Raw genomic sequence first — 21,222 nt, 5'->3', positions numbered from 1 at the left:
CGTACAAATATATTTCTGTATTATTATGGAACTGACATAATAAAGTCAGGTACTTTATAGGGCATGTCATTTTCTATTTTCTAAACAAATTAATCAAAGACCAGTTGGGCCAGTTGGCTAACCCCCCACCACTTTCATTTCACTCCGACATTTTATTATTAGGATGTCTCTGTGTTGCCCTGCGACAGACTGCCGACCTGTCCAGGATGTACCCCGCCTCTCACCCATAGACTGTCGCAAATGGGCACTTTGCTATTGACTTTCATATAACATCACAAAACTGTCAAATTTGGGTTTGTAACTTGAAAAAAAAGTAAAAACCTTCAAGAGTTATGGAAAGTTTTGTTGAGCACTGTATAATGTACATACTGTATATCAGCAGAAAGGGCAAGACTAGGGATCTAGCTTTTTTTATGTTGGATTTGGTCATTTAATAATTCAGGTACTCTCTCAAAAGCTTGTCTTTATTACAACATTGCATAGACATGTATATACAACACGGCATGACGTACAAATGTATGGATGGAAGCGGGTGACTACTGGTTTAAAAGCATTTCCTGTGGACAATTGAAGGGCCAGCTTCATCGTATTCCTGTTTGCTGATCCACATCTGCTGGAAAGTGGACAAGGAAGCCAGGATGGATCCACCAATCCAGACAGAGTACTTCCTCTCAGGGGGAGCAATGATCTAGGTGGGATATAGATAATCTTGAGTCTCACTGAAGTTGTAATTGCACCACGATTGTGTGGTTAATTGAAAACCTTCATGCTTCTCTCACCTTGATTTTCATTGTGCTAGGGGCAAGGGCTGTGATCTCCTTCTGCATACGGTCAGCAATACCAGGATACATTGTGGTACCACCAGACAGCACGTTGTTGGCATACAAGTCCTTACGGATGTCAATGTCACATTTCATGATGCTATTGTATGCAGTTTCATGTATTCCAGCAGACTCCATGCCTTGAGGGGAAAAAAAGTGTATAACATTTTTTAGGATAAGCAAATATTGAAATAGTATACATGCATTGACAATGCACCCATACAAACTCACCAATAAAAGAGGGCTGAAAGAGGGTCTCTGGGCAACGGAAGCGTTCATTACCAATGGTAATGACCTGACCATCAGGCAGTTCATAGCTCTTTTCCAGGGAGGAAGAGGAGGCAGCGGTGGCCATCTCATTCTCAAAGTCAAGAGCCACGTAGCACAACTTCTCCTTAATGTCTCGCACGATCTCACGCTCAGCTAAGAGAAATATAGTTTGAGTTGTGAGGAAAACAACATCATCCTCTCTAACAAATGCATTATATCTCCCTACCGGTTGTGACGAAGGAGTAGCCACGCTCGGTCAGGATCTTCATCAAGTAGTCAGTCAAGTCACGGCCAGCCAGATCAAGACGCATGATGGCATGGGGCAGAGCATAACCCTCATAGATCGGGACATTGTGGGTCACACCATCACCAGAGTCCAGTACAATACCTTAAGCAGGACAAGAAGAGCAACAATAAGTGAAGGATGCATGCTTCCTTTAATCAAGTAAGACTTGCATATTGAAGTGCTGTTTAAAAAACTCCCAACCATATAGCAGAAGGCTGGAACATGTGAAAAAAATTACTAACCAGTGGTACGACCAGAAGCATACAGAGAGAGGACAGCCTGGATGGCCACATACATGGCAGGAACGTTGAAGGTCTCAAACATAATCTGCAGAGTTAATTGATCAGAGGAAAAAATGTCTCAACTAGAGGACTAGAGTGAGCAAAATATTTGGACAGAACTCTAATTACCTGAGTCATCTTCTCCCTGTTGGCTTTGGGGTTCAGTGGGGCTTCAGTGAGGAGGGTGGGGTGCTCTTCAGGAGCTACACGCAGTTCATTGTAAAAAGTGTGATGCCAGATCTGACAAAGAGGGGGGAAAAAACAAGCAGCTGACATTGGATCGGCAACAACTGCTGGCTGAGAATCTAAAAATAAAGCCTCTTGTTTTAAATGGGGTGGATTTGGCTGTAAATTTTAAGGGACGTAAAAGCTCAGCTGTTATTCAAGCTTTAAGTAATCTCTTTATCAACAAACACACACCTTCTCCATGTCGTCCCAGTTGGTGATGATACCATGCTCAATCGGGTATTTCAGAGTCAGGATACCCCTTTTGCTCTGGGCCTCATCACCCACGTAGCTGTCTTTCTGACCCATTCCCACCATCACACCCTAAAAAACAAATATATGTATATATATTTTACAAAGATTAAAAATGATGCATTTTTTTTATTAGGATAGCATTTATATTCACTGTACCTGGTGGCGGGGCCTTCCAACAATGGAAGGGAAGACAGCTCGGGGAGCATCATCTCCAGCAAATCCAGCCTTAACCAAGCCAGAGCCATTGTCGCACACAAGTGCGGTAGTCTCATCATCATCACACATGATTACAGTTTATTCTGGTGGTCTGAAATTTAAGTGTAAAAGATTGATAGAAGATTTAAGAGGCTTTGAATAAAAATATATATGTATATATATATATATATATATATATATATATATATATATATATATATATATATATATATATATATATATATATATATATATATATATATATATATATATATATATATATATATATATATATATATATATATATATATATATATATATATATATTCCGTTGGGAGCATTATTTGGTTTTAGAAGGAAAACTGTGTGTATTTGCAGACTGATATGAGTCTGTCCTCAAGACAGTCCTTGAATCCGTATGACTGAATTTTTCTGTATAATTGTTATTCTTTTAGGCCCCAATTGCATAGAAAAAAAGTGTGCTATTCTCAAAGGACTTCCTGACCCAACGCTGTAAGGTAATATAATCCAAGATAAACTTTAAATAAGGTGCCAGCGGAGGACACCTTAAAAATCTACATATTATCATTAAGAGTTGATAAAACCCCTTAAGTATTGTCTGCACATGAATACTAGATAATGTCAGATGTAAGCTGTTAACCCTGTAAGCATTATCTCATAATATTATAACTGTTGGGTGTTGATAACTGCAAGAACAACTCACAGCAACAGAGCATATATGAAGTGTTAATCAATGTGTTTTTTTGGCTGCTTAACTTGTCATTTAACCTTTGATAACATATCTCCTTCGCAACAATAATCTCTAGAATACACTTAGGCTGCACCAAAGAGGGGCATAAAATAGAAAACTGAGATCTATTTTAGGCTCAACCCCCCCACAACTGTGCTAAATCGAGTAAAACAAATGACCTGTGGATTTCCAGCTATGCCAGATCAGAAGTGGCTGGCTGGCAGCAATCTGTCTGGACTGTGACACTTTTGTTTCACTATTTAACAACATTCCTTAGCTGCTGCCTATATTTACTCCCTCGGATTCTAAGATATTTACTGATTATCCTCACACACTGCACTGCTCCAAGTATTTTAACAAGGACACATGTTAAATGTTCTTTTGAAGACTGTTTACTTTCAAAAGATTTTATTTTAATCTAATTTTGTGTAAATAATTTGAGCATCACTTTGTAATTCAGCCACATTGACAGGAATACATATACAGTATCACCAGTCAATACTCATATCATTGCATCAGTTCATTATTTAATTGTTAATTTGAACTTATAGCATCAGACTTGCAATAAAAACACAAGAAGCAACATATATCAGAGAGACAGTCTGTGACATGTACTTACCAAGGTACGCTGGCAGATAGATGCTTCCTCTGGGACAAAGGTTCATGGTATGGAGAGTCCTTTATATAGCCCCCCACATTGGATCCTGGAATCAGGGGGGTGGAACCTAGGCTTCTAACAAGCCCAAATAAGAACTTCCAGCAGACACCAGCAAGCCTCAGGAAAAGTGTCTTTAACATATATGGATGGGCTTTGCTCTTCACAATGAAACCACTAAATGACTGGAATGTCTCTTTAGATCATTGGGTAAAAAATAAATTGAGGACTGTTTGTGTTTTTATTTAACACTATTTAAAAAACAACCAACTGACTTTAAGATGGTGTATAATTTTTTTTATATCTTTTTCTTATGTGTCTGCATCAGGCAAAAAAAATCCCAATTATAATTGTTTGATTTTCTGCTAATTCTAAATGTTTATTAAACTCTGTGTAAGGCTGAAAGCCCACATTATAACCCTTGGATGTATCATGGCCCTTGATGACACCAAGGAGGCCCACGAATTGAACTGAATAAATGCAGCGTCACTGGTGTCTTATAAGGAAAATGAGAACACTGTATATGTCTGTAAATCATCCCGCCAGTGTGTGCGCTGAACCTTCTCAGTGTGTGGAACAGCTGATGGTAACACCAGCTGGGGTGTGTGTGTCTTATCTGACCGTCTGAGTGGTCCTCATTCCTGATTGGCTTAGCCTTTTCCTTGTAGGGTGATTGGAAGAGGCCGAGTCATTTATGAGCAGGCAGCGAGTTTGAATAGAGCAGCTCCATATTTGTGAAAGCCACAAGTTGAAAAATATTTTTCATGTTGTGTTAAGTACCATAAGATGGAATATTATCATTTGCAGAAAATGTTGTAATATTTCAGTTGTTAGTAAAAATACAATTTTTGCATTGGCCAATATTACAAAATGTAAAATTTTTTGATTTTAAAAACATTTATCAAACTTGCACCTGTGTAAAAAAGTGTAGCACATTCGGTTGCAGTGCTGTTAGAAAGAATTAAGTGACATTTCTTTGCACCAAACTGCCTCACCATATATTTTTTTTTGTTTTAAAATGCTTTTCAGCAGATTGCAGCAAGGAACTGTATTTTTTTTTATTTTACAGGAAGATTAACGTGACTTGAATAAATTGACTTTTTGATGCATGATTTTTGACACAGCATATGATGTGTGGTACGTAAGCTTCCATGCAGAGGCCTTTTATTGACTAGAAACACCAAGATTTTCTATCTATCTATCTATCTATCTATCTATCTATCTATCTATCTATCTATCTATCTATCTATCTATCTATCTATCTATCTATCTATCTATCTATCTATCTATCTATCTATCTATCTATCTATCTATCTATCTATCTATCTATCTATCTATCTATCTATCTATCTATCTATCTATCTATCTATCATAAAAAATATATATGTATAATATATATATAAAAAAAAAAAATATATATATATATATATATATATATATATATGCACACAGTTTCCCCCCCCTTCTTTAGAATTTATATAGTAGTAGATAGGTAGATAGTCCACCACGAACCGCAGAAGAGGTAGAGCACTGATTGGCGCCCTCTAGAGGCCATTTTTGGAAAAACAACTTGGTGACGTTTTTCCTGCGACACACGCAGCAGTTTGCATCAGCCATGCGCCAGGTTCACTGTTGTTATGGTTGGTCCTCAACAGTTTTGAACTGCAGATTAAAAACTAACGCAACTTCCTTTCGCTACGTCGAGTGTTTAAAGCGCTAAAGTTGGAGCTTTCTGAAGTATTTTAGCGCGTGCTTCGGTAGCTCCTGGTCTTCCTCTTTCTGACGGTCGCTGCCATGTAGTTGTAGAGGCAGGAGAATGAGCGGTCAGCACACTCCTACAGATCGGACAGAGGACTACACTGTGCAGCAGGAGCATGAACTAGAAGCTCTTGCTTCTATCTTTGGAGATGATTTCCAGGATCTGCGAAACCAGGACCCTTGGAAGGTAACTGAGGGGGTTTACCTGATTACATTGGTTTGAGCTCAAAATTATGAGCTAAACTTAGTATTCATCTTCTTTTGAGTATGATAAGCAGCAGTAATAACCATAAATCATTTCCAGGTTAAAAGGCCTCCAGAGGTGCACCTCTGCCTGCGGCCCAATGGTCTGAATAATGGAGAGGAATGCTACGTGACTGTGGAGCTGTTGGTGAAATGCCCTCCCACTTATCCGGACGTGTGAGTTCACTTCTGAGCTTTTTTTTTTTGGCTCCAAGGCCTTCTTACCATCTGTGACCAGCTGCTCCAAAGAAAACCTAAACAAAAAGATATCCTCCACATATACACCTTAATAAGTTGTTACATTCATGCAGATTTTGCACAGTTTCTATCTTAGTTAAATAACATGCTGCTATCATTTTGCACATCTTGCTGCTATTTTCTAATGTCCATTACTGTAAAGATATCCATAGCTGTATAATGATCGTTTATTATCCAGGTGCACAGTTTTTATATTGCTAAATCACTTTACAGAACAGTATGTTTATCTTGATCACTATTATGTTATTCTTTTATATTTTCCTAATGTCCACATTTGTGTGAAAATTTTGTCTATAATCCTTTTGCTGCTGTAAACACCAGATAGTCTATTTCATTCTACTCTTTTCTAAACCCAGATTAGTGCTGCAACTAATGATTATTTTGCAAATCTTAAAATTATTTTTTCAAGTAATTGATCAATAATCAGGTATCCAAAGGTTCCTTAAATAAGCTTTTTTATTAAATTAATCCAGGTGACAGTAAAAGTTTTTTTTACAGTGTCCTGTCTGGCAATGTGGCAATAAGAATAATTGTCTTGATGCCAAAAGAGCCCAACAGATTTTACTTTCACAAGTTTAGCAGTAAAAGTTTTCCACATGAGGAGTTCTGGATAGAGCATATTGACAGATGACATTTTTTTTTTTTTTTTTTTTTTTTTTATTACCAGTATTTTGAATGCAAAATATTTACATATTTGTTTTAAATGTTGGTATAATTACTGCTCTAATTGGATCACTATCAGCTAATGGTATGTTTTATAGTCTCTATACTCCAGTTAACAATCGATTACTAAATTAGTTGTCGATTATTCCAATAATAGATCAATCAAGATTAATTGTTTCAGCCCTAACCCAGATACATAAATAGTATGAAAAACAAGTTCTTGTTTTTTTCTCATTTGTTTTGCTGATGACTAGAAAAATAATTTATGATCGCTTTTATCAAAGCAGCTGATTGAACAAAACATAGTTCACACATTTTCAGATAATTGATAAGAATAGGGCTGAAATAATTATTGGAATAATTGTGATTAATCGATTATTGAAAAAACTCACCAAATAATTTATAAATAATCGATTAGTTGTTTACTGGAGTATAGAGACTTTAAATTATACCTGTTACGGACAGAGTGGCCCAGAGCAGTAATTACATCAAAGTTGTAAAAAAAATCTATATAAACATTTTGCAGTTAAGATAAAAAAAAAAAAAAAAGTAGTATGCTCTATCCAGAACTCCAACTTAAGTGGAAAAGTTTTAGTTTCACCTGGTTTAGTTTCGTAAAAAGTCTTCTTTAAGGAACCTTTCCCTATCTGATTATTAATATACGTATATATATCGACATATATATAATCTACAGATGAATCAATTTGCAAACTAATCATTAGTTGCAGCCCTAGATAAGAAATCACACAATATATATTCTTACTTTTGGGATGCATTTGTAGGGTTAAGAATCCATCTTTGTAAAACTTATCATAACTGCTGTTAAAACTGACCAACATGGGCAGACAAAGGTTAATCATAATGCTGAATTCTTTAGCAAGACAATTAAAAGTGCTTTACATAACAGGAAAACACAGTTAAAAATAGCTACATAGGTAATGATCAGAAAGGTTACAGGCCTACCTGTCGATGTTCTTTAAAAAGCTCTGAACTGGTCTGGAATTCGATGAATTTACAATGCTGTCGTATCATTTTATAATATTGTTCTTCCCTGTCTAACATATTTGTGTGATTAATGTTAATCTTTGATTGACTGATGCATTGATTGAATTCACTTCATTTTATTTGTATAACCCTAATTCATAACACATATAATTTCCAGGCCCTTCACAGATGCAATGAGATTAAATCATTCAGATAGAATTGGTTTAGAAATGTTCTATCCAAAGAAACATATACATATATATATATATATATATATATATATATTTATTTTTTAACTATGGGCTACATTATATAGGAGATAATGTGCTTTCAGTTCTTCATTGAGTTCAAAGATTGTTTCTATTAATGCATCAAACCGTGTCTTTAACCTTTTGAGGTGTTACATTGGTATAATGTATATTTAATCTCCCTTTGGGATTAATAGTGCGTTTTTGAATAGAATTTTAAATGTGCATCATTCAGGTTAATGCATTTAATGGCTGAACAGCTGATATTCAGTACTTCATGTAATCATATGGTTTCTTTCGACTGTGCCTGGTTGGTTTATCTGGTTTCTTTGTTCTTTTTTTAACTTGACCTTGGTGAGTTATCCTAAAATCCCTTAAAATTACGAGAATAAATCAACAAAGGTATTGCTTTTTTTTTTTTATTGTATAAAAATCTTCTCTTATATAACATAGAACATAGTTTTGACACTGAAAATGCAGGAAATAAAAATTGTTGTTACTAAAGATATGTACATACTTAATAAGCAAGATACATATCCAATTAGACAAAATACAGTTTTTAAGGATTGTGTGTGGAGTTTAGTAATGCGGAGACATGGCAACAAATGATTACTAAAAAAAGGAATTTTTTTAGTAATCTACCACATTATTTTTCGTTTCCACTCAACAAAACACCTTTTTAATGGTCATTCTGGTTAATTGATGTGCATTTATATGGTCATTTCAGGCTGTTTTCATCAGTATGATCAAATAGGTAAAAGCAAAAAGACACATAGCTAACTATGTTTTTCTATTAAAAACTCCACGTATGCAAAACATATATGGGGCAATATTTAGTTTTTTGCTAATCTTACATTTAAATATTGTAAGCAAATAGGGAAGAGATTCGATTTTTTTTCTTTTTTTTTATCTGAATTACATCGTATGGTTTTCATTTTCAAAATCATAGTTTTTATTATCCAGTGTAATTTTTTTTACTGCACTAGTGGCTCGTTTTTGTGACAGTAGGCTGACAGGAAAGTAGGTATGAGAGAGGGGAAGAGACATGCAGCAAAGGACCACAGGTCAGATTCGAGCACATCGAGGACTAAAGCCTCCATAGATGGGTCGTGCGCACTAACCACTGCGCCACCTGCACACCCATTAGCCAGCGTATTTGATCATTGTGTTTTTTAAGTTGTTGACAGAAGCAGGATTTGACTCTAAACCTATGGTTAAAAGCATTGATAGCGTACAATCTGGTTGCCTCTAATTAAAGCCAGTTATGTGTTTGCCATGGCTTTGATGACTGAAAAGTTACACATACATCAAGCGCAGTGCTTGATAAGAGAAGTGAATTATAATTTTTAGTAATGTTAAGCACAACAATTAGAAAATTTTAGGGAGCCTCAATCATTAGGGAGCCTCCCACATCCCTGTTTGTGTTTTGGCTGAAAGAATTTAAAATAATCCATTGTTGAGGTTGAGTCCCATCTTAAGGTGAGGAATCTCAATACCGTCTGACACCAACAGGTCTCCGGAGTTGGAGCTAAAAAATGCCAAAGGTCTTTCAAACGAGAACCTCCTAAACCTCCAGAGCCAGCTGACCAAGCTGGCAGCATCAAGATGCGGAGAGGTGAGAACGCACCGAAACACGCAGTTTCAAAATGTTATGTTTTCTGGTTGTTAAATTGTTTTCTTGCTCTAACAGGTGATGATTTATGAACTAGCGGACCATATCCAGGGTTTCCTTAGCGAGCACAACAAACCCCCGCCCCGATCCTTTCATGAAGAGATGCTAAAGAACCAAAGAAGGGAGCAGGAGAAAAGGGCCCAGGAGGAGCAACGCAGGATGGACCAGCAGCGGAAGCAGGAGGAGGAGATGGTGAGGGAAAGGGAAAAGTGACACCCTTTCACATCCAAGATGGGACTCTGAAGTGATTTGTCTTGTCTCTTTAGTAACAGCTAAAGCATAATCTGTTTTTTTTAGGTAGCTTCTCTGTGAAGTTTTTAAACATTGGCACTCTAGATAAAAGGCAGAGAATCTTATTCTGATTTCAGATTGAAATAATCCAGACCTCCACACTTGTCTGCTTTCACTGTATTTTGTGTCCATTAAGTTGAGTTTATTGTTCATTCTTGTAGGAAAAAGAGATCATGGCTGTAATCCAAAGGAGAGAAGAGGAGAAACGAGAGGAAAAGAGAAGAAAAGAAATGGCAAAACAGGTGTTTTTCATATAAACACAGCAAAACACACATTATCAAACACACACAGCTTTGCTTTCATGATTTATGGGGATATTTCATTGATTTACAGCTGAGGTGGGAGACTCTGTCCATAGGACAAAAATCAGTCGTATACTGCACAAATCTGGCCTTTATGGAAAAAAGCCATTTCTTAATGTAATACATAAGTCTTGTTTAACGTTTGCTACAATCACCTGGGAGACACAGCAGACATGTGGAAGAAGGTGCTCTGATCAGATGAAACCAAAATCTAACTTTCTGACAACGATGCAAAACTTTGTTTGGCATAAAAGCAACCCAGCTCATCACCCTGAACACACCTTCCCACCGTCAAACATGGTGGTGGCAGCAACATGGTTTGGGCCTTCTATTCTTCAGCAGGGATAGAGAAGGCAGTTAAAATTGATGGGAAGATGGATGGAGCCTAATACAGGACCACTCTGGAAGAAAACCTGTTGGAGTCTGGAAAAGACCTGTGACTGGGACGAAGATTTATCTTCCAACAAGACAATGATCTAAAACATAAAGCAAAATCTACAATGGAATGGTTCATAAATAAACACTGCTGTGTTGACACTGCTGGTTCAATTTATTTATGTTCACAGGAGCGACTAGAGATCGTAGAGCACCCATCCTCCGTGTTAGGGAGTCCACCCAGCCCTGTTGGACCAACAGCTGAGCTGACCGAGGCCAAGAAAGGCGTTGCCAACCGTCGTCGCACCACCTCTAATACACGCCACAGGTATAGCACCTTCCCAAATAATACCCTGCTGTCACTTTTACCACAATATGACCTTGAAGTCTCTTTGTTTTTTTAAGACGAGACACAGTTAATGAAGATAACCACCGCAGCCAGGAGCTTCTTCATTTTAACAGCAGTGTTTTTGGAGAACTTGTTGTCCATAAGGGGAAGAGTTTAGGTGAGACCATGCAGAATTAGTACAAGAAGTATTTTCTCCTATCCTGCATATTTTGCAAAGTAAGCCATAACAGAACCTGAATGCTTGTTTTTGGACAGGTGAAAGCGAGCGACTTGGACGCAGCGTTTATTGCGGTTTTGAAGTAAATTCTGGAGAGTTTTCTGTGATCTATGAGTGGTCGCTGCACTGGAGCAAGAAGATGGGGAAGTTCTTTACCAGCCAGGAGAAAGGAAAGATTGAGGCCTGTAAAAAGCAGGCAAGTAAACAGTCTGTTGTTTCTATTACGAAAGTTAGCATTTTAATAATGTATTTGGTGAAGATGTCCCGATCAAAACTTTTGATCAAACATTTTAACCCCAGTAATTAAGACTAGTCTTGTACTGATTTTGTTTGTTTCCAACTGTATTCAGGTTTATCATTTCCAAATCGTAGTCCACATAGTATTACTTTGTCTAAATTAGTGCTGTTATTGTTTCCCTCTCACTCAGCTCACTGATATGAAGGACCAACTCTATGGAGGACCAACTCTGCCATATTTAAAAATAAATACAGAAATAAATAAATGCTCAATAAATGTATAAGCATACAATTAATTGCCAACAAAAATACAATAAACAAATAAATGTAAGTAGAAATTAAATTATAAAGTGAGACATAAATGTATATAACTCTTAATTAGCTTCTTTATTTATTTGCCTTTGTAATATTTACCTTATTTATTTTTCTGTCCTTTATAATCTTTAACTTTATTTTTTAATTACTTATATTTTTAAGTATTTATTTATGTGCATGTTATAATATTTTTGTCTGTTTTATTCTTCCTTTGTATTTTTTTACCTTAGTTATTTCTTCGCCGCTGTTTATTTCTCTCTGCCCTTTTTACATTTCTCTCTGCATTTCTGCCTCATTATGCAAATGAGCAGGGGGTGTGTCCTAGAGAGTCAACTTCTGCTCATTGGTTGGCTTGGCGGCCCATCTTCTTAACTCACAGAGCTCAGAGTACTAAGTTAAATGTTCTCTTTTTTGTTGCTGTTGTTCAATTAAAGTATGTTTTAAGATCATTTGAGGCGAGAACCTTATACTTTTAAGCATCACCATATGGCCCATTCACAGATTTAATGCATAATTTAAAAGAAAATGTGACGAACTTGAGAGGACCGTGGCAACCAGCGGAGCTCCGAAGCTGACGGCAGCCAGGTCTACAGTATAGCCAGGCTATGATGCCGATTTTTTGTTGTATTTGGCAAAGTTTGGCAAAGTCCCTACTCAAGTTCTAATGACTTCAGACTCGACATCAGACTCTCCTCCTGTAGATTCGACCGATGTAGTAAAATGCTAACCAACACGCTTCACACACGGCTATGCCGAGAGAGGGCCGCTGCAACAAAAAATCGCCATCATCACCAGCGATTCTTCACACACGGCTATTCTGAGAGAGGGCCGCTGCAGATGGGCTGTGGTTAGACCTGGCTGCCGTCAACTTCGGAGCTCCGCTGGTTGCCACGGTCCTCTCAAGTTCGTCACATTTTCTTTTAAATTACGCATTAAATCTGTGAATGGGCCATATGGTGATGCTTAAAAGTATAAGGTTCTCGCCTCAAATGATCTTAAAACGTACTTTTATCGAACAACAGCAACAGAAAAGAGAACATTTAACTTAGTACTCTGAGCTCTGTGAGTTAAGAAGATGGGCCGCCAAGCCAACCAATGAGCAGAAGTTGACTCTCTAGGACACACCCCCAGAAATGCATAGAGAAATGTAAAAAGGGCAGAGAGAAATAAACAGCGGCGAAGAAATAACTAAGATAAAAAAATACAAAGGAAGAATAAAACAGACAAAAATATTATAACATGCACATAAATAAATACTTAAAAATATAAGTAATTAAAAAATAAAGTTGAAGATTATAAAGGACAGAAAAATAAATAAGGTAAATATTACAAAGGCAAATAAATAAAGAAGCTAATTAAGAGTTATATACATTTATGTCTCACTTTTTTGTTGGCAATTAATTGTATGCTCATACATTTATTGAGCATTTATTTATTTCTGTATTTATTTTTAAATATGGCAGAGTTGGTCCTTCATAATCCTTGTCATTTAAATTCTGTTTTCACATGTCATCGCAAGGCACTTTACAGAACTAATGCAGTCAGATTGGTTTAAGTTTCTGTCAAGGAGAATGAGTTGACTGAATGGGGCTACAATTTTGGCTTGCATTTAAATGTTTACTTATCAGCAATCCCTGCATGCATGCAGCAACAGTAGAGAGGAAAACTCCCTTTTATCAGGAAGAAACCTCCAGCAGAACCAGGGTCAGTGTGAGCGGTCATCTGCTGAGGCTGACTGGGGTTCAAGGAGACAGAAGCAGACATAGAAAAGGAAGTAGATATACAAAAGGTGACTTTAACCAGCTCCACAGGCGGCCCCTTGCAGTAAAGACACAGCCAAGCAGACGAGCTCTTATCCACTTCTCGTGTATTCTTTATTTCCCTTTTTTTCTTTTTTGTATTCTTTCTTTTCTCCCTCCATCAGCACCTAAGCTATTACCCCTCGTTTTACTTTACTTCCTTTCTTCCTCTTTCCTCCTCAATGCACCTTTTTTTATTTTGTCGTCATTCCTTTCTTTATATGAAATGTTTATATTAAAATGTCTAGGCACCTGAAAACAGCTTTAAAAATGACCTATGTTGGATTAACTGGATTATGAAAGCTGCTAGCCAGAAGTACTGATTTTCTTTTCGTTAAATTACTTGTAGATTCATGCAGCAGAGAATGAGTTCAACTCCCTCCTGCGCCTAGATCACCCAAACTTGGTGCACTATTTAGCGCTGAGCTCCATTGAAAAGGAGGACTGCATAGATGTGAACCTACTGGTTGAGCACGTGCCTGGGATCAACCTGAACCAAAGCCTGGCAAGCCAGACCCCAGTTCCTCTGGATAAACTCTGCCATTATACGGCTCAGCTGTTGGCTGCCCTCAACTACCTTCACTCTAACTCTGTGGTCCACAAACAGCTGGGGGCCTCCAGCGTCCTGGTAGACTCAGAGGGAACCATTAGACTGACTGACTATAGCCTATCCAAACGCTTTGCTGATATCTGCAAAGAAGACATTTTCGAACAAGCCCGGGTCCGTTTTTCGGAAGATACAGCATTGCCAACAAAAACTGGGAAGAAAGGGGATGTGTGGAACCTGGGGCTGATGCTGCTGGCGCTGAGTCAGGGCAAAGAGGTGAAGGAGTTTCCAGTTACTGTACCAAGCAGCCTGCCTGCTGATTTTCAGGATTTCCTCAACAGGTGTGTATACATTTTTTGTTTAAACTATTATCATATTAATGTTAAAAGCTACTGGTCCTAAAAAAGAAAAAAAAAAAATCTTCTCTGTGGATGAAGACATTTAAGGTTGCTCAATTAATTTCAGCCATGCAGTGACAAGCTCATGGTTGTATCTGCAATGTTAGAAGATAAACCTTTAGGCCATGAAAAAGATTTTTGTCTTTGAGGAGGGATACATTTTTAGGCATTCACCGAGCAAAAGAAAAACTCTGTCCTTATTAGAGATAGACTGATACAGTTTTTTCAAGGCCACTGCCCATTATTTTGACATCAGTCTAATCAATACCTGATATGTGCTGCCAGTTTTATGAGCCTATTCTTGAAGCTGATTTTGCTATTTTTTCTACATTAACATGATAAAAATGAAGAAAAAAAATGTTCCAGCTGTTTATCAACTCAACTGAACTCAAACTTTATTTATAAAGCACATTAAAAAAACCAAGTGCTGTACTGATATTACAGTTGCAGGAAATAAGGTAAAGACTTAATCGCTAAGCTACATAAAGAATGCAATATAATATAATGAAAATAAAACAGAATAAAATAAGTTAAAATTTAAAAAAAAGTAAGTTTTTTTTTTTGCCAGATGTCCACTTAGACCTGATTAATTTAAAATGTATTGGTCTGTCTATAATCCTTATCCACCTGACCAGTTTTCCTTAATGTTTAAGGGTGTATTCACACCAGCCCTGTTCAGTCTGCTTTAATCGGACCATCATTTGTTTGGCCAGAAGGTTCGGTTCATTTAAAATGGAACTCTGATGTGGACCAAAAAAATGGACTCGGGTTTGCCTTAAAACTGAGCAGCTACTGCCTCGGTTGAAGTGAACTCTGGCACAGTGAGGATAGAGATCTGAATGTCAAGCGGACTCCAAAAACTGTTATTGTACGTTAATTGCGTAATAATACAAATGAAGTTTTTCATATAATAAAAATACCTTGCTGGACGCATAAGACTGTTTAGGAGAAGGTTCAATCTGGTTCTGTTAAATAAATAGGAGATGGAAGAAGGCTGGTGAATTGTGAAATTAAAAATGTAACACATGCAAACATTGTGTATAATTATCTAAATATATTTATATTTACATTTTAAGTATAATTAGGTGCTCATGTCTAAAAAGGGGATATGAAGATGTGCAGGCAGACAGTGACATTTTGTTAGAACTGGGGTAATGTGGTCATGCTTTCTGGTACTGTTTTTATACAGTAATAACACTGGTTTTGCCATAAAGATACTATTATCTCTCAAGGAGACAATATTATCTCTTAGTGATAGACATACTGACTTTTGGAAGGATTTGAGCAGGTGAGTTTTAATGTTATTTACAGCTCCTTGTAAACCCACAATGATAACAACATAAAGGTAGGGCTGAAACCATTGATCTGATTAATCTTAATTAATCGATTAATCGTTAACTGGATTATAGAGACTATAAAACAGAGACAGAGCGACCCACTTAGAGCAGTAATTATATCAAAATTGTAAAAAAAAAATGTATATAAACATTTTATATTTAAGATTTTTAAAAATGTTTTAGTTTGTCAGTATTTTATATCAAGTCGTAAAGTTTTTGTTTCACCTGGTTTAATTTTGTAAAGGATCTTCTGTAGATAGATAAAGGGCTGTTTGAAAAAACACACGTCAAGACATTTTGAGACAAAACTCACCTCCAGAAATCCTAATATCCTAATGAGAAATCCTTAATATAATTTATTTCAAAAAGGTATTTGATAGTATTTCTAACTTTGAAATGTCGATGTGATGTTTTAACTAGAATCAAAGACTTTCAGTCTTCATTAAAATGCTTGATGGCCACTGTATTTTGTTTTAGATGTATCTGCTTGAATGATGCTGACCGCTGGACAACCCAACAGCTTTTGGAGCACTCTTTCCTTAAGCCTCCTTCACCTAAAAACCTACCTCAGTACCAGGACAACAGCCCAGATGGTGAGTGAGGCGAAATGACAGCTTCTGACATTGATCGAAGACGTTAAACAGAGCAAATTTAATTGAAACAACCCATAAATAGACAGTTTAATGACAACTAGTTTCAATGTGGAAATTTCTGGATTAACACACAAAATACGATTATTTTTGGCTGGTAACATACAAAAGAAGTATATAAAACTCTGTGTTATTGTAAAAATATTATGTTCTGAAAGATTTTTGGTGATAGGTGACCATTTAAATCTTGCATTACGTAATATTTTTCATTTGGCCCAGATCTGGCAGTGGACTTTGGGTCGACTGTTGTTCCCCGTAGCCACATCCTCGATGCTCCCTTCAGCTCAGGGCTACAGAGGCAGTTTTCTCGCTACTTTGATGAGTTTGAGGAACTGCAGCTTCTGGGAAAAGGAGCCTTTGGAGCAGTAATTAAGGTAAACTGCACCCTTTTTTTTCAAATAAAATTTAAGCAAGCTTTAACTTGACAATAAATCTGCATTTTCTTCTGTTTTGATGCACAGGTTCAAAACAAACTGGATGGTTGTTACTATGCTGTCAAGCGAATCCAGGTCAATCCAGCCAGTAAACAGTTCAGGCGAATCAAAGGGGAGGTGACACTGCTCTCCCGTCTGAACCATGAAAACATTGTCCGCTATTACAACGCCTGGATCGAGCGGCACGAGTTGCCCTCCACGGGAGTGCTGAGCAACAGTGACAGCTCAGAGCCTCAGAGCACTCCATGTAAACATGTGCAGCGCTGTGATCCACCGCGGCGCCTCAACGAGCTCGGCCTGCCTGACAACGTAGAGGACCTCGCCCCGCCCTCAGCTCTGTCGAGCTCTGTGGAGTGGTCCACCTCCATTGAGAGGTCCTCCAGTGCCAAGTGCAGCGGACACCAGTCGAGTGACGAGGACGAAGATGACTATGATGACGATGTATTTGGTGCATCGTTTTTGTAAGTTTCAGGGTTAGAGTTTTGGTAAAAAGTTGTTTCTTTTCAACAAAATTTTGACACATTCCTAATGTTTCTTTTCTTCTATTTTAATCTCTTTTCAGGCCTTCAGATAGCGAATCAAGGAGTGACATCATCTTTGAAAATGGGGATGACAGCACAGATGAGATGTCCCAGGTCTGAACATTTTCTTCATGTTCATGAATTCGTCTGTGTTTTAATGTCTTTTATAAAACAGTTTGTCATTTTTATGCATCTATAGCGAGTTAATAATTTAGTTATATTAATTAAGTGAAAGCTGACAGTGGAATCTATAAATAAACTCTGTGTAGAACGTCAAAAAAATTCTGTAGTAAGAACAATCTGAAACCATGTGTTTCCTTTTTAGATAAATAGTAAATTAACTAAATTTGTCATATAATGACACTTGTCCTCAAAAGCCCTTCAGTGTTTTTCTGTTCTTTGAAATTGTATCATGGATAGATGATTACCGCTGTCAACATGTCATTCTTTTATTGCTTGGGTGACACTTCTTTCTTGTGTTTCCTCCAGTCGGCACGATTCATGTGTTTGTAACAGAGCATGCATTGGTACAGGCAATCTTTTTGCAGCTACAACTGGGATTGCGCTTCACATTGAGTGCTGAAATAATTCCTTTCATGTCGTTTATTACGCACAATTAAGACACGTGCATTTTTGCTGTCAAATAAGTATTTTACTTTCCATTAGATTGCCTTGGTGAGCAAAAGAAATTCATAAAAGTCTCTAAAAAAGTACAATTTTTTAACTCATTTGCTGAGGAACTTCATGGCTTCAACAATACTTCAAATGACTTAACACTCTCCATATCCAATATGAATGTAGGCTATATATTAAATCCACTTTTCTCATTGATGATTTAATAACCTTTATGACATTTAGTTTTCTTGTAAAATTATTTTTGCGTTGTTTTGTTCAGTGGTAGCAGTAGGAAAATGTCACACACGTCACGAGACACAGTCCTTAAACTGCAGGAAATGGGTCCTGGAAAGTCCTTAAAACTTACATTTAATTTTAGTTTAACCAGATTTGGGAACCCTGGATATAGATCAGCTTATAATAGGGATGGATAAAAAAACACACACACAAAGCTGACATATTTATATTTTGAGAATTTCTACCATTGGTAGATTCATGCATCATTTGAGTGACATGCAGGCTTTGCAGCAATAATCCACACTTGGGACAAATGCCTTGCCCAGAAGCACATCAGATAACAGAAATGGAAGATGGATTTAAACCCAGTTTTCAGACTGCAATATCAATACTATTCCCATTGAATCAACTCCTATCCTGTTTTTTATGATCAATAAACCTTGCCTTTCTTGTCTTTTTGCTAGCCACACCTAATATTCACCGCTACTCTACTCTGGAGGCTACTCTACAGGCTGGAGCCATTGACATAATGTTTTTTTATCTCCAGATGGAGCCAAGAGAAACGCCGGCGACAACCGACACAACTGGGACCTCAGACTCTGATCGCCATCTTTCTATAGCGCATTACTTGTACATACAGGTACATTTTTTTGTTTCTTTTCTTCTGATTGATATTTTGTAACAATAAAGTCGAGGGAAGCTTGTTTGAAACATCTAAGAGAGCCTTTATAGAACATTTAAGCATTACTCATAGGTTTCAGATCCATTCATTGCATAGAGATTCAATTGTTTAAAGACCTAATTTTGATAACATATTGTACATTTTATCAATACTGGTATTAATGAGTTGCAGATCAGGGGACTCCCATTGATCCAGTTAAAAGTCACTTATGAAATAGAGAGTGACTTAATTAAAAAAGACTTTTAGAATAGTTAGTCCTACAAAAATTAGTTTTTACCATATAACCCAACAAGGTCCCGTGTTCTTTTAAGAAGGTACTTGAATGATAAGAAAGAAGGCATCATTTTCTTACCGCAAACTTTCTCAGCGGAGATTATTAATGTTTTAATAGATTTGTATATAAGATGTGTGTTTTTAAATGGCCTTTTAGCTTAGTTTAAGCATTTTAGATTATTAACTAGGAGATAACTTTCTTTCTCGTTTTAATGTACTTTGTTGCCTGGTTTTGAATTATATTTTATGTTTCATTTATATATTTTACTATTATAATACACAGATTGTAGTTTACCTTTGGTATTTGTTTTTTTCCTTTTCATTTTTCCTATCTGTTTTAGATTTATAGCTCATTACTGTCGCAGACTCGCTTCTTATATTTTGTTTTTCTCCTAATAATTATTGTTAAAAACACAGCTGTGTTTCTAAACCCCTTAGTTGTTTTGTCTGATTTAAAGCACTTTGTTTTTGTTTCTGTATATGAAAGTGTTTTTAATTAAATGCTAATTTATCGATTGTGGCCCTGACAGATGGAATACTGTGAAAAGAGCACTTTAAGAGACACAATAGATCAAAGTTTGTACCTGGACAGGAATCGGTTATGGAGGTTGTTCAGGGAGATCCTGGATGGTCTTGCTTACATTCATGAGCAGGTTTGGAACTTTCTAAATGAACTCTAGCATACTTCTTAAATCATAATTTTATTTTTTTCTTAAGTTCTTTGTTCTTTTTCAGGGTATGATTCATAGGGACTTGAAGCCTGTGAACATCTTCCTTGATTCCCAGGATCATGTGAAAATCGGAGACTTCGGCCTGGCCACAGATCATCCTGCTAATGTTGTACGTAGTAAATATTTATCTAATTGAAAGTAAAGAAAAAAATATAGTCACAGTCTGAGCTTTTTAAAAATGTGTTTTTTCAGGCAGCAGGTAAATTTGAGCTGGAAGATAGCGGCTCTGTTGGGGCGCCCAAACCAGACCCTTCAGGTGCAGTTTTGTTTTAACAAAAACTTGTAAAGCTCCGATATCTGTGCAGGTTAATGCCCCACCCTAACACCTGCTGTTGGGTTTGTATGATTTCCTTTAGGTAACATGACAGGGATGGTTGGAACAGCTCTGTACGTCAGTCCAGAGGTCCAGGGTAACACCAAAGCCACATATAACCAGGTAAGACAATCTAACTTTCATTGCCCAACCACAATCCATCAGTTTGTTTTTATTTTCTTTCCTTACAATTTAATGTCTTCTTAATTGTCTTTTTTTTTTTCTCCCAACAGAAAGTTGACCTGTTTAGCCTGGGTATCATACTCTTTGAGATGTCCTACAGGCCATTTGTGACCGGTGCAGAGCGCATCTCCGTCCTGAGCCAGCTACGGATGGTACGTCATGATGAGCAAATTAAGCTAAAGGCTGTGATCCAAATTGGACTTCTTATTCACTTTTACCCCTTTTTAACACTTTAGGAGTCAATTTCTTTCCCAGAAGATTTTCCTGAACATGAGCAAGGAACCCTGGTCAGAACTGCTTCACAGATTCTAGTTTCATTCTCTAATCTCAATACTTTTAAAGTTGCAGTTTTAAGTCGTGTTTTCATTTTCCACTGTTAGAGGAAGGTAATAGAGTGGCTGCTGAAGCACGACCCGGCCCTTCGACCCACCGCTCAGGAGTTGCTGAAGAGCGAGCTGCTGCCGCCGCCTCAAATGGAGGAGTCCGAGCTGCATGAGGTGCTGCAGCACACCATGGCTAATATCAACGGCAAGGCCTACCGCACCATGGTTGGACAGTTGTTTTCACAAAACACCTCACCAGTCATGGATTATGCTTATGACATGGACATGCACAAGGTATGTATGCTTCCCAAAATAATGTTTTACATTCTCATTCAAGAAATCTATACAAAGGTTGAGCTGTTGACCAATCACAGAATTTATAGACTAAACACTCTATAAAATCGGTTATCTGCCATATGAATGTTGCACACACTAATATTAAATTAATAGGAAACAAAGATTTTATAGTCAGATAATACATAAATCAATTCCTTTATTCGTTTCATAGTCCAGTGACTAGAGACCAAA

General features: G+C 37.1%; 2 protein-coding genes across 2 annotated transcripts in view; one reads left to right on the top strand and one right to left on the bottom strand.

Moving 5' to 3' along the window:
- Positions 1–443: 443 nt before the first annotated feature.
- On the bottom strand, positions 444–3,857 carry LOC119787488 (actin, alpha cardiac muscle). Its single transcript, XM_038291380.1, has 9 exons — positions 3,704–3,857; positions 2,295–2,445; positions 2,079–2,207; positions 1,788–1,898; positions 1,620–1,704; positions 1,318–1,479; positions 1,053–1,244; positions 780–961; positions 444–688 (listed from the first exon to the last, which is right to left on the bottom strand). The coding sequence occupies exons 2-9, from the start codon at positions 2,421–2,423 to the stop codon at positions 545–547; spliced, it is 1,134 nt and encodes a 377-aa protein (XP_038147308.1). The 5' UTR covers positions 2,424–2,445; positions 3,704–3,857; the 3' UTR covers positions 444–544.
- A 1,466-nt stretch (positions 3,858–5,323) lies between these two features.
- eif2ak4 (eukaryotic translation initiation factor 2 alpha kinase 4) overlaps positions 5,324–21,222 on the top strand; it is a 33,778-nt gene continuing 17,879 nt past the window's right edge. Inside the window, exons 1-21 of the mRNA XM_038291443.1 lie at positions 5,324–5,684; positions 5,802–5,917; positions 9,406–9,508; positions 9,584–9,757; positions 10,018–10,098; positions 10,725–10,861; positions 10,939–11,039; positions 11,138–11,295; positions 13,800–14,338; positions 16,210–16,325; positions 16,602–16,756; positions 16,844–17,277; positions 17,379–17,451; positions 18,737–18,829; positions 19,675–19,797; positions 19,880–19,984; positions 20,068–20,131; positions 20,232–20,311; positions 20,422–20,523; positions 20,608–20,658; positions 20,752–20,988. Of these exons, the coding sequence (XP_038147371.1) occupies positions 5,556–5,684; positions 5,802–5,917; positions 9,406–9,508; positions 9,584–9,757; positions 10,018–10,098; positions 10,725–10,861; positions 10,939–11,039; positions 11,138–11,295; positions 13,800–14,338; positions 16,210–16,325; positions 16,602–16,756; positions 16,844–17,277; positions 17,379–17,451; positions 18,737–18,829; positions 19,675–19,797; positions 19,880–19,984; positions 20,068–20,131; positions 20,232–20,311; positions 20,422–20,523; positions 20,608–20,658; positions 20,752–20,988 (3,171 nt within the window). The 5' untranslated portion in view covers positions 5,324–5,555. The remainder of the gene's footprint in view (positions 5,685–5,801; positions 5,918–9,405; positions 9,509–9,583; positions 9,758–10,017; positions 10,099–10,724; positions 10,862–10,938; positions 11,040–11,137; positions 11,296–13,799; positions 14,339–16,209; positions 16,326–16,601; positions 16,757–16,843; positions 17,278–17,378; positions 17,452–18,736; positions 18,830–19,674; positions 19,798–19,879; positions 19,985–20,067; positions 20,132–20,231; positions 20,312–20,421; positions 20,524–20,607; positions 20,659–20,751; positions 20,989–21,222) is intronic.

The sequence above is a fragment of the Cyprinodon tularosa genome, unplaced genomic scaffold (assembly GCF_016077235.1).
Source record: "Cyprinodon tularosa strain WSP-4 unplaced genomic scaffold, ASM1607723v1 ctg3, whole genome shotgun sequence".
Taxonomy (NCBI): domain Eukaryota; kingdom Metazoa; phylum Chordata; class Actinopteri; order Cyprinodontiformes; family Cyprinodontidae; genus Cyprinodon; species Cyprinodon tularosa.
This window is presented reverse-complemented; position numbering and strand designations above follow the sequence as displayed.

Excerpts from the sequence above, each read along its gene's own strand:
- LOC119787488 (XM_038291380.1), bottom strand. The coding sequence starts at position 2,423 with ATGTGTGATGATGATGAGACTACCGCACTTGTGTGCGACAATGGCTCT. Across the intron at positions 1,899-2,078 it reads ACTGGGACGACATGGAGAAG|ATCTGGCATCACACTTTTTA; the intron begins GTGTGTGTTTGT and ends CCTCTTTGTCAG. Across the intron at positions 1,705-1,787 it reads ACAGGGAGAAGATGACTCAG|ATTATGTTTGAGACCTTCAA; the intron begins GTAATTAGAGTT and ends TTAACTCTGCAG.